Source organism: Nilaparvata lugens, chromosome 3, assembly GCF_014356525.2.
Source record: "Nilaparvata lugens isolate BPH chromosome 3, ASM1435652v1, whole genome shotgun sequence".
NCBI classification, from domain to species: Eukaryota; Metazoa; Arthropoda; class Insecta; order Hemiptera; family Delphacidae; genus Nilaparvata; species Nilaparvata lugens.
This window is the reverse complement of record NC_052506.1, coordinates 88,400,175-88,414,120: the sequence shown is the minus strand read 5'-3', so window position 1 is coordinate 88,414,120 and position 13,946 is coordinate 88,400,175. Positions and strand designations below refer to the sequence as shown.

Below are 13,946 nucleotides of genomic sequence, written 5' to 3'. Positions count from 1 at the left end.
AGTGAATATTCTGTATAATATTGTAAATAACTGAGATATATAAAATACAATATGATAAATTATATGAATGGATTCAAAATAAAATGTAAGCTCAATACAGACATTTTATTATTGTATCAATATTTCTGACTGAAGCTAACGTTGTTCTATGACGTCATAAGCAGTATTTTGGTTTGTTGGATTCTTCGTCTATCTCATGATTAGACATGTTGAGTTCACCAAAGACTTGCGAATTTTAAATTTGTTTTTTGTTGATGAATCAAAAATAAAATTTGGTTTTTACTCACTAATAAATCATTATACAATTTTTTATCAATACCTAAATTGTATTTTTCAAAGCGGACAAGAGTATTGATGCTATTGGCAGTGAACTTTCTAACCAATAACAGAATACCACATTGCTCAGATGCTCACTGTTGTGGATTTGTGGCAAATTCTTATGTAGTCGTCTGCTACAATTTAAATTTATATTCGGTTCATAATTAGTTACATTAGATTTGATGTGTTCTGTAAGCATTGAACTATGAAGTTTTTAAACTATTATTTCTTGTTATTATCTTTCACTTCACTTTTAGATTTTGTAGTTTCCCGGTAAGTGCTTGAAATTCTTAATTGATCTTGTTTGTAGGTTAAGTTTACTATTGTAGCTGTATCCTACCTATTTTATGAATTCCTTTGTATATTTATTTTTATTTATTTGTTCAGAACTTAGAAAAAATTGACCTATATGAAGCATGAACAAACTATCAAGATTGCTTTGAATTAAATAAAACAATCCTTCAATGAAGATATCCGGTTTATGAATTTGAAAACATCGCATTTATGTTAAATATGTATAATCAATAAGAAATTACATTTTTATAGTCGAATATGAACATTAAACATCACAGGTTTGATTTTCAATTTATTATACGTCAGTATATAAGTTTTAAACTAAATATAAGAATAAGCATGCAGAACTGCTCAAGTTCTATGTGCTAACTTAATATGCCTTAACCATGCACAAAGTTCCTAGAAACTACACGCCCGTTAAAAAGAAAAATATTTAGAGAAATAGATGCCAATTTCCTCTTGGTTTTGCCTTCGGTAAACACTTAGCTACAAAAATGATATCAGGAATGGATAGTACCTTTATTTGCTTGTATACTTGAAGGATTACAATGTGATACAGGATAGATTCAATTATTCCGTCTGCTACCAGTTTATATATTAGATTGATAACTTTGTTTAGTAAAAACATAAAAAATCAAATATTTACACTTATTTCAAGATGACTGACAAAGCTTACAATCTTCTCCCCATTTAAAGAATTGAGAGCGAGTAGTATCAATTTCTATCGATAAACTTTCTTGAAGACTTTTTCAATTCAGCTCCCGCACCTGCAGTGGAAGTTGTCTATTGAAAATTTTCAATGCGCGCATTGGGCAGCAAGTGTGCAGCTTAGTAAATCTGAATTTGACAAGATCAATTTTGTCTTGCTTGGAGTGTGTGTAGTTGGCCTTTCAGAAAAACAAAGAAACTCAGCACATATTGAGTGAATAGTAAGTGTTCCCAGCTTCCTGAACAGCGGCTGACAATGCTTTGAGTATGGTTATGATGCGAAACACTTCCCAATATATTAGGAGAATCCTCTGACATCCACTTGCGTGACCCCAAAGTGTAATCCCATAGTTGATGTGGCTATAAAAATGCGTACAGATTTACGCGCCGCGAACATGAGCGATTCACTTTTAATCAGCTGATGCCAAGCTTTTTATATCTGTATCTTACCGTTTCTGTAAATATACAGATATAGTCAGCTGATTGAAAGTGAATTGCTCATGTTCGCGGCGCGTTTATCTGTACGCACCTTTAGACAGACCACCGTGGTATGCAGTAACCAGGTAATTCTTTGGAACATGATTTATAAATTTCCGTTACTTTGATTTATCAATTTTTCATGCTACTTTGGAGAGACCGGTACATATTATATTTATGTGTTGGTCCCATGTCAGTGATAAATCCAAGGAGCTTATCCTCAGGTACGCCAAAAGGAGGCATACCATGCATCAGGGTGCACAGAACATGTTGCATCTCCTCTCCATTCATACACAGTTTCTTTGATTTCATTGTCCATTAGATTTAACAGGTGACCTAGAACCCGGGTCTTGATTCTGTGTTTCTTTTGATTATTACAGAACACAAAATTACAGGTTGTATTAACCCTGTGTTTCTATCGATTGTTACAGAACACCCGAAACTAGGTTCTATAAAATTTTGGAAGTGGATCCTGATGCCTCACAAGAGGACATAAAGAAGGCTTACCGTCGGCTGGCGAGGAAGCTGCACCCGGACAAGAACCGAGACAACCCGGAGGCGACGGCGGAGTTTGCCGAACTGCACAAGGCCTACGAAGTGCTCAACGATCCGGAGAAGCGGAAGCGCTACAACTCGTGCGGCGAGGCGTGCGTCAAGGACGACAAGGCGGGGGGCGGCGGCGGTGATCCGCTCTCCAGCTTCTTCGGATTTCACTTTGGCGATGAGGACGGCGGACAACGGGAGACGCCTCGTGGCGGCACCATCACAATGGACGTCTACGTCACTCTCGAAGAGTTGTACAATGGCAACTTTATTGAAGTGAGTGCAAATAGTACGACTTACGACTAGAAATCTATATTTATTAGGATTGTAGAACGTAAATTACATTGAAGAGCTCAACGGAATTGCACTCTATAACTAGAATTCAGTGGCGTTTGGAGGAATTCAGTGGCGTTTGGAGGGTGTCATCGCCCGTCATAACCGCCCGTCATCAACAGTGGACCGAGGCTTGGCAATCTGTTTCAGTGAGAAACAAAGACATAGTTGATGATCCGACTAGGAGGGTGAATGGTTTTGAGCTGCCTTGGCAGTTGTAGGTAAGACTGAACAGATTCAGAACAGGGCTGGAGAGATGACAAAAAACATGCATCGATGGGGTCTATCAGACACCCTCTTTGTGAATGTGGTCAGGAGCAAAACATGAACCACATCTTCGCCGAGAGTGCATTGTCAAGATTCCAGGGAGTGCTACAGTAGCAGATGACGAGGCCATACTCTGGCTCAAAAATTTAAAAATACATGAATGAATTATTGTTAATTTTGTTTTTATCTTTCTCTTTCATTTGTTTCTGCCACTATCTATCCATACGACACACAATACCCCCTTCAATCGAAGCTTCAATTTCAGATTAATTACCCGATTAACTCGTCAAATACTGATCCTATATCCAAGCTCATCTACATTAAATTTATTGTGTTATGAGAATGTAAAAGCTTATTGGAAGCACAGATTTTCTTGTTAAAATCACACAACTTTTCTTGTTCAAGTGCAATGAAATAAATTTCCAAGTTATGTTAAACTCATTCTTGGAAGTTGAGATTTGAAAAGGTTCTAAAATTATTTTTATGTGCTTTGTTAAAATATTCAGGCTCACTCTAATTAGTGTGCTAAATAGGGGTTGCTTCCATTAAGCTGCGTTTACACCAAAGCTATTAACAATATATTAAGGATTAAGTTATTAACAATTTGTTAATAACATTGGTGTAAACCCAACTTTAGCAGCTTCGAAAGTCATCATTTTATATTTCTGCCCTATTTTCAATAAATATTTTTCCAATTGTTTGGTATGAGTGTTTTACCTGTGAAACATTTCATGTAAATAAATATTGAATTTGAATACAAAAATAATGGTTACGAGAATAATGGTACTGAAGTATATTTTTTGATAATGTAGTATTTCCATTGTATTGTTCATAAATCAATCAGTTGACTCATCCATCCACGGCCATGTAACAGATCAAAACTCATGTTTTTTTTTTTGCAGATAACTAGAAATAAATTGATAATGAAGCCGACATCTGGGACGAGAAAATGCAACTGCAGACAAGAGATGACAACCAGACAGCTCGGGCCCGGCCGATTCCAAATGATTCAGCAGACCGTCTGCGATGAATGTCCCAATGTTATGTAAGTTTGAATCATTTGAAAAAATCACCTAATTTCTCTTATTTTCCAAAAAATTATAATATTTAATACTATAGCTGTTGAATGTTTAGCGAATCGAACTCATGAGAGCATTTCTGGTGCAAATCCTCCTGCCTTCGTATCCACTATCCACAAAGTTCCACGTACTACCTTTGATGTACGTGGCTTGGTGCTTACTTTGTTTCTTATCAATGCTGATTGCGTTATAATGCTTATCTGATTGTGTAATCATCATGCATGAGCTGGTAAAATTGATTGTAGTATGATATCAATTCCTGTGTAATACGCATGCTTTCAGTTGATGTAACTGTTTCTTTTCTCTGATGTCATATTATTACCGATTTCAATATGAATTTTTAAGTTAGTAATTAAACTCATTTTCTAAAATTCCCTTGGAAATAGTGATTTCTTCATTATTCATCATAATACACAGTAATATTTTTGAATGGTTTTTTGTGTTCTGAATTTTAAATTGAGTGTGTAATTGAAAAATGTTGAGTGACACATAACCTAGCTACATTTGGACTGTTGTATAAATTAGAATTGGAACCGTTTTGGGCTTATAAGCCTGTGGTACTTTTCTGTAAGTTGTGTAATTCTCATTGATTAAATAGATAAATATATATGATCGGGGAGAAAACAACAGGTATATCACAAAACTTTCCCACTCCCTATTTCTCATGAATACAAGTTTCATCTATTTAATAATAAATACCGAAGTTTCATTTAAGCACAAATAATATACAATGATTGGGAGAGGCTGAGCCCAAAAGAGTCCCTCTCCTGAATTTCTATTTATAAAAGTTCCCAAAAAATAGGGTTATGTTTTCACTTGAATATTAGTGCAATTTTCACCCCAAAAGCATTTAAACTGAGTAGGATGGTGTAATTTTGACTCAAATTCCCCGAAACATTTAAATTTTCACAAGTTCTCAGTGATATTTTTTTATTTCCTATTCGGATCTTCATCCTTCCAAATTCAAAATTTCTAGTTTCTTCATTTTTGACATGGAATCGGTCTTGAATTCTTGGAAGTGGAAATTTAAGCTATCTTTTGGAAAGTTCACTTTTTATTAAATTTGGGAGTAGAGCAGTTTTGGGCTGGGCCTGTTGCTCTCGCCCAGTCATATCTTTATTGTGATTTTTAATTGTATTGATAAATAAATGATGAATATTAACTAATTGAGTATTTTGATAGGTCTACATAGTTGTTTAATTATTTTAGATATTGCTTCTAACCTCGTTTTACTTTTTTATATAAACACAACATTTTAAAGTTAGTAATAAAACTTATTTTCTAAAATTCCCTTTGAAATATTGATTTTCTCATTATTATCTTTATCTTTATTTAACTATTATCATTCATCATAATATGCAGTAATATGATCGGGAGAAAACAACAACACTTCAAGTTTTGACACTCGAAAATGGCATGAGTGTTCGAAAATAGTTTATACAAAAAAGTGAACTTAGAAAGAGAGTACTAGTTATTCTTATAATAATTGAATTTTTGATAGTTCAATATATTTTAATATAAGCTAATAATTCAACATTTGTTGGCTATAGAACTAAATAAAGAAGAATATTAACTTGATAAATCACCATAAACTTCAGAATTTCTAGTTGATAGATTATTTTTCAATAAATTCAATTGTCTGATTTTTGGTTGCTCGAATATATCCAACAAAACGAATATAACTTGATAGATCACCATAAACTACAGAATTTCTAGTTAATTGATTATTTTTCAATAAATTTAATTGTCTGATTTTTGGTCGCTCGAATATAACTATTAAAACGAATATAACTTTTTTGGTTGCTCGAATATAACTATTGAAACGAATAAAACTTGATAAATTACTATAAACCACAGAATTTTTTAGTTAATAGATTATTTTTCAATAAATTTAATTGTCTGATTTTTGGTTGCTTGAATATAACTAACAAAACGAATATAAGTTGATAAATCAGCATTTTTTTTTTTTTTTGGTGTTCTGCCCTAGGGCAGGTCTAAACATGATTCCTCCTTCTCCATTCCTCTCTGTCCTGTGCAATTCTCTTCATCTTGGAGTACTTTCCCTCCTCCCTGATATCATCCACCAACTTCACTCTTTTTCGTCCCAGCACCCTCCCTCCTTGCACAGTCCCTTCCATTGTCTCCACAAGTAGTCCGCCATGCCTCAGCAAGTGTCCCAGCCAGTTCCGCTTTCGTCTCCTTATCACTGCCATAATATTCCTTTCCTCTCCTACTCTACGCAGTACCTCCTCATTCCTCACTTTATCCATCCAGCTGATCCTCTCCATCCTCCTCCACACCCACATTTCAAAGCCCTCCAATCTCTTCTCTTCCTGCTTTCTGAGAGTCCAGGTTTCCGCTCCAAAGAGAGCCACGCTCCACACAAAACACTTGGCCATCTTCTTCCGCAGTTCTTTTTGCATTTTGCTACTCACCAATCTTCTTATATTGCTGAATGCCTCCTTTGCTCTTGCAATTCTCACTTTTACTTCTAAATCACATCGCATATCCTCTTTAATCTTACACCCAAGGTACCTGAATGATGACACCTGTTCAATGTGATGCAATCCTATGTTGATTGTTGCTTTCTTTGGAGTCTTGCTGATCAGCATAAACTACAGAATTTCTAGTTAATAGAACTAGAAATTAACTAACTAATTAATTAATTAATTACTTAATTATTAATTAACTATTTCTAGTTAATTTCTAGTTAATTTAATTGTCTGATTTTTGGTTGCTCAAATATAACTAACAAAACGAATATAACTTGATAAATCACAATAAACTACAGAATTCCTAGTTAATATTTTATTTTCCAATAAATTTATTTGTCTTTGATTAAATTTATTTGATTTTTGGTTAATGTTACACAGGCGGCAAGAAGAGGAACGAACTCTTGAGTTGGAGGTAGAACAGGGCATGGCCGACGGACACAAGATCAAGTTCAACGGAGAGGGCGAATCGCACATAGACGGCGACCCTGGTGACTTGATCATGCAATTAAAGACTCTCCCACACCCGGTGTTCGAGCGAAGAGGCGACGATCTCTACACGAACGTCACCATATCGTTGCAAGATGCCTTAACTGGTTTCAGTTTAGAAATTGAACATTTAGATGGTAAAAAAGTGAAAGTATCGAGGGACAAAGTGACGTGGCCGGGAGCTCGCATTCGGAAAAAAAACGAAGGCATGCCTGTCTACAATAGCAATAAGCATGGAACTCTGTACATCACATTCGATGTGGAATTCCCAAAAGCTGATCTCTCAGAAGAAGACAAGGAAGGTGAGTGTTATAAGTTCATCACATTTTGGATTTAATAGTTCTGTATGAAAATTTCAATAAGGTTGGAGATTTGTTGTGCTGATGGAAACGTTGAATTTATACTTGAAAAGTCAACTCGCAGTTGTCGATAACAGTTTTTGACTCAGGCTAGAGCCACACGAGCCCACATAGTGCGTCCGTTGCAACTTCCTTTTTGCGGCCGTCGCCAATGACACCACACGAGCGTTGAGCGACAACGTCAGTTGGCTTTACGCAATTGAACCAGATGAAGCAATAACGTTTGCATGTCTTGACGTACGTTGTAGCATTTCTGAGCAGTTCAAAAATCACCGGCCGTTTCGACTTCCGTTACTTGGTACGCACGTACCTCGTGTGTTGTCACCAATTCACTCCTCTGTATTTCTACAATGGACGGCAAAAAGTAAGTTGCAACGGACGCACTTTGTGCGCTCGTGTGGCCCTAGCCTTACTGACTCTCGAGAATGTTAATCTACTAATCTACTCAACTGGTTATAAATATAGTACGCGTCCCGTAGCTTTGCTTCCGTGACTTCGAAACTACATATAGGCAAGGTATGGTTTGCGGGGTGATATTCCTACTTTAAAAAAATACGCTTCAGAGTACCTAGATCCCTAGATAGAGGAAGCTCCCCACAGATGTTCAATGTTTTTGAACGGGTAGTATTGCAGTCTAGTTGCTCTCCTCCGATAGGCAAAGCTACAGGAGCAAAGCAATGTATGGTTCGCAGGGTTATGTTTAAAAAAATATACGCTCCAGAGTACCTAGATCCCTAGTTGGAGAAAGCTCCCTACAGATGTTCGATGTTTTTGAACGGGTAGTATTGTAGTCTATTTGCTCTCCGCCGATAGGCAAAGCTGCAGGAGCAAAGCAAGGTATGATTAGCGGGGCTATGCTTAAAAGAACATACGCTCCAGAGTACCTAGATCCCTAGATGAAGGAATCTCCCTACAGATGTTCGATGTTTTTGAACGGGTAGTATTGTAATCTAGTTGCTCTCCGCCGACAGGCAAAGCTACAGGAGCAAAGCAAGGTATGGTTCGCGGGGTTATGTTTAAAAAAACATACGCTCCAGAGTACCTAGATCCCTAGATGGAGGAAGCTCCCTACAGATGCTCGATGTTTTTGAACGGGTAGTATTGTAATCTAGTTGCTCTCCGCCGACAAGCAAAGCTACCGGACCCGGACTGTCAATTGCTCTTATTTTTAATTGAAGTCTCTAATTCAATATACATAATATATAAAAATATATCTTATTGTTGTTTTAAACTCTATAACTCAGTCATTTATTTCGATAGGACTACTTGAAAGTTTCATTGAACAGAATTACTAGTTCCCTTATTTGTCTTATTTTAGATACGATTAGTTTCTGCTAAATAAGCCATTTTCAAGTTTGAAGCATACTATAAATTAGTTGACCGAAGCGAAGCTGAGGTCTTAGTTCGACTCGATCGGCTTTTGCATGTTTGTTTGTTTGTACCGCAGTTTCAGTCGCAGTTATTGTCCGATTTGGATGAAATTTGGTATGCAAGCTCTTTGAAACAAGGCGCAGAAACGTATGTGTCACGATTTTTGATAAGACCTCCGGTTTTTTGTAATTAAAAAAACCGCAGACCAACCTCCAACCTGAAAGTAATTATGATACAGCAATTCATGTTCCTACTTTTTCGCCTTCAGTGTTACCAGCCCATAGTGACCGAGAGCGCTGGAGCGTTGTATCTCACACTGTGGGACCCAGGTTCAAATCTCATTCCGACCAGATTTTTTTTGCAGCTGAGAGACATTGTTTCCTGGGACACCGGACTTATAAAATAATGTCTTCAGCACTTTCAATGGAGAAAATAATAGATGACATGGATAAATCTTCACAATATACTGTACTTCCTTAATGACCCTTCTAATTAGTTTGAAAGTTGTATGCTATCCATGAGCGAGGTCTACTGTTCGCAGAACTAATATAGTGAGGTCCACGTTATAATGGAAGTGTGTGATTTGCAATGGTGTTGCTATCCTTGTCTATCATTCAACAAAGCAGAAGGCGCTATCTCTTTCACGCTTTGCAATGTTGCCACATCGTTTATCAACAATGTAGAAATTCAGCTAATTGACAAAATATTTAATCTCAATCATGAAAATGTATTATTACATCTTTGAAAATTTATTAACTTGACAAATAAAATATGATAAACCATTTTCAACAATAATGAACATTAAAATTCATCAGATATAGCAGTATCAGCTGTTTGGGTGGCAAGGCTGAAATCTGGCAACCCTTTTCTCCTATCTTCCTACACTGTCATTATTTCGTGGACCTCACTATAGTATAAATTTTTTGTTGGCAATACACTTCCAGTAAGAATTCAAAGATTCAGTGTTGTATTCAATTGAATTCTATTCTCAATTCTTCTCCATCCTTGCCTTTTTCCCATTACTATATTTGGGGTCGGCTCTCCCTGATCTAAGTCTCCAGTTCGAACGATCCTGTCTCGTCTGATTTGTCAGGTCCAACTGCTTGAATTCTATTCTCAATATCAAGAGAAATTCTTTTGTCAAAATGAGATTGTGTACAGTATTGTAGTGAATAAAATACAAAACAAATGATAAATCGTCAGGAAAGGCGATATTTGGGAAAGGAACAGTTTTGGGCTTTAAGCCTGTTGTTCCTTTCCTAATCATTCATAGTTGAGAATGAAATTGTAGCCTATGTATCAATGAATAAATAAATAAATAACTTATTGAGAATACCACATTCAGTGCGTATGATGCAACTTCAGATTGCCGATAAATGATGAGGGTTGGCGTCAGAAAGGGCTAATCATCCGGCAGTAAAATTGGGAGACCAAACTAAAAAAATATTTTTTCAACGCCATTTGAACGAGAAAAGTTTTTGGCAAAGATAAAGGCTCATATTTATTTATTTATTTATCTATTTATTTATTTATTTATTTATTTATTTATTCGTGGACAGAATCACAAATCATATAAATATATGATTAGGAAGGAACAACAGGCTTGGCCCAAATCTATTCCATTCCTAAATTTTGATAAATTAATAAAATGTCCAAAAAATAGGTTATGTTTCTACTGTAAAACGTTCAAGTTCAATTTTCGCCCGAAAGTATATATAAGCTAAACATTTTGAATTTAGAGAAATTAAAACACCAAACTATATTTAAATATATATTAGGATACATCGCAGCCTGACACTAGTAGTCCGTTATATCTGTACATTACCTACTAAAATTCCTGGCGATTTAGCAACGATGCGGAGGTGCAAATGGATGTAGTTATAAAAAATAAAAATCCAAGTTCCCTTTTTTAAATTTGTTTATTTACGACATGTTTAGATGTTTATTATTTATTAATATTCAAGAGTAGCCCTAACGTAAAAGATAATGGATGTAGTTATCAGTTTTGTCTGATTATTCATTTATTTATTTATACATTGATACATAGGTTACAGTATAATTCTCAACTATGAATGATTGGGAAAGGAACAACAGGCTTGAAGCCCAAAACTGTTCCTTTCACAAATTTAGATAGAAATTGTCCAAAAATACAGACGAGTATAACAGACCAATTTCAACCAGATGAAAAACCTTTGAAACGAGAATCTTACCATAGCAATCTTGTTCTCCAAAAAAGTATATCACGAAATGATCATTCTGTCGTAACTTAGATACTCCTTATTTATTTGATTCAGAATATGGTATGGTATTTGATTTTATTGTATGTGAAGTTTTCATTCATTGATCCAACTCACATTGTAAATTTCTCATTTTTTGCAGGTATCAAGAGGATATTAAAACAACAGCCAGTCAATAATGTATATAATGGACTCCGTGGTTTCTAGTTGAATTGATTGAATGTGTGGATGAATTAAATGAACTTGATTCGTGTTGATGAGTGGTGCACTATGTTGGTGTGATTGTCAGGTTTGATTTCTATTGCCATCATATTATTTATTGCTCATTTGTTTTCAAATTTTTGTAATGACGTCACAAAGTGATGAGCTGTTAGGGAATTGTAGAGGATATTTACTGTATGTTAGCCTATTTACAGTACATACTGTATAATGCGCATTTCTTGTTTTCTACTCATATTGAACATGACTTGTAATACTCGACCTCGATTTTCTATTCTTCAATTGTTTAAATAAATAACAAATAATTGATTCATACTTAGGCTAGGCGCACACCAGTTAGTCAAGACAAGACAAGACACGTTTTGTCACAATACTTCACATAGTTGCTTATGAAGACATGTCTAATTGCAATGACTAATCAGTGTAAGTTGCGTCATAAGCAACAATGTGAAGTATTGTGACTAAACGTGTCTGATCATGTCTTGTCTTGTCTTGACTAAGTGATGTGCGCCTAGCCTTAGAAGTGTTTTAGCATAGAGAAAAGATAGCATAAGGAGATATCCCATGATATAGGGCTTATCTTCCAAATTTCACTGTTAACTCAAGCCGATAGTCCTATTAGTTCTTTTTCGTGAATCTTTGTGACGCTGGAAGTCTCTCATACTGTTTCGTTCTTACACTCTCTATGCTATCTTTTCTCTATGGGTTTTAGGCCCATATGCAGAAACTCGGTTTAAACGGAGAAACGTCAGCTCTTCGTTTAAACCCGTTATGAAACACATTATGATAAATGCAACTATATCTACAAGTAAACGTGGTTTAGCGTTAAACGTGGTGTTATCAAATTGCCCTAAATTAGTTATTCCCATGAAAGTCATAAAACTGAATCCAGGTGATCAAGTTGATTCGAAATAAAATTAAATTAAACGAGTATATCCAACTGGTATTAATATTCAATTATATACTCATTATTGCTTCTATTTCTTATTTCTCATCGTAATCCATCAGTAGTTGATATTCTCAATTATAATTTTCATTAAATTATCTTTTGTCCTGGATCAGTAATTTTTTTTAAGGATATAATATTTTGAGATATTCTATAACTGGAATTGCAACCTCTTCTACTTGAATAGATTTATTTAAGGCTCAAATATATATTAGCTATAGTGTAATATTGTTTGAAATAGTACAAGAAATCCTACGGAAGATAAGCTAGTTTCAGAACTCCTTTTCAAAAACGAAGATTCTTTAACCTTTTGAATTGATTCACCCTTCAATCGATGTTAAATTCTTTCATTGTTCATATTCATTGTAGTTGAATTATTCGTAAATTAGCTTGATTTATATAACAATAATAATACCTTACAAGTCCACAACTCCTTACAGTTAATATGCAATATTATACAGGATAAAAATACATCAAGTTTTGAAAATGTTTATGAATTAGCTGGAGATGTACTCTAAAACCAAATTGAACTTATATTAAAGAATAATAACTTGATAAATATTAAGTTTATTAATATTTCTTTATGCTTCTTTATAAAACATTAAATGGAATTTAATTTTATAAATTCAAAACAAATATTATCAAGAATCTAGATTCGCAGTACTTTTCCATTTTATTCTGAAGGCAATAATCTCATGTGGTATTGATGGCAGTTTGAGAAGCACTCTGTACAGTAGCGTATGGTAATTTAGTATTGTTCTTATTGTTTATTCAATTAGAGGTTTGATTCAAATGTATTTATTTATGCTTGATGAAGTTCTATTCAAATTAGGTTGGAATTTCATCGAAACTACTATTCAGTTTTCTATTTTTCATTTCCTCTTATCTTAATTTAGGTGTGATATTAATTTTAAATTATTATTTAGATTGCAAGTATATAAGTTGTTGATTAAGTAGACTTCTCTATTCATTGGTCTTGAAATTCGCCTTTTCACTTTCAGAGAACTTTTATTTTGCTTAAAACTGAATCAATCTGTTATATTCATCTTCTTATCAAAATCAAGTCATTAGATATCATTGACGATCATCGTTGATATATAAAATATCGTTGACGATTGTATTGAAATGTAATTGCAAAGAAGTTTTACTTTGAACCATTTCAATTATCCTAGGACTCCTAGGTATTTGTCCAGATAAGTCAGTATAATTCTAATAGTTTTCTGATCATTTTCAAAATCACGAATGTAAGATGTACGTTTAATAAATAGATCATTGTCAAAATCACGAATGTAAGATGTACGTTTAATAAATAGACATTTTCTACCATCTCTTTACAATTTAATGACTTCTTCACCCAAGTTGAAACGTTCCACTAGATTTCAGGTACTAATTGAATCGCTTTTTATTCTCAATAATATACATAAAATTAATAACTTACACTTATAAGTGCATAACTAAATTACACTCTAATTCTGTTTCAACGTACTATATTATTTGACACAGGTCAACTAGGCTTCTGGGACACGACGTTTGAACAACTGAAACCTTAACCAAGCCCATAACATGTTTAAGATGTACCAACTAAATTTTTTAAAGTCACAATACGCGAGGGTTGAAGATGAACTGTAATTGGAAATTTTCAGTGTTAGAAATAATAATAATAGAAGAAATACGTTTCAAAGTTTTCCTAGTCGTAACATATGCTTCAAATGCTTTGTATCAGTTCTTGTAGCGTCAGCATAATTTAAAAATTGAGTAATTTTCCATAATGAAAACACAAACTGTAATTGTCAACCACTTTTTATTATTATAAA

At 34.4% G+C, this 13,946-nt stretch overlaps 1 protein-coding gene across 1 annotated transcript; it reads left to right on the top strand.

The window, feature by feature from the left end:
• Positions 1-397: 397 nt before the first annotated feature.
• LOC111043331 (dnaJ homolog shv) lies at positions 398-13,458 on the top strand. Its single transcript, XM_022328246.2, has 5 exons — positions 398-591; positions 2,229-2,616; positions 3,843-3,985; positions 6,893-7,302; positions 11,110-13,458. Exons 1-5 carry the CDS (start codon positions 524-526, stop codon positions 11,172-11,174), a joined length of 1,074 nt encoding a protein of 357 aa, XP_022183938.2. The 5' UTR covers positions 398-523; the 3' UTR covers positions 11,175-13,458.
• The last annotated feature ends 488 nt before the right edge of the window (positions 13,459-13,946 follow it).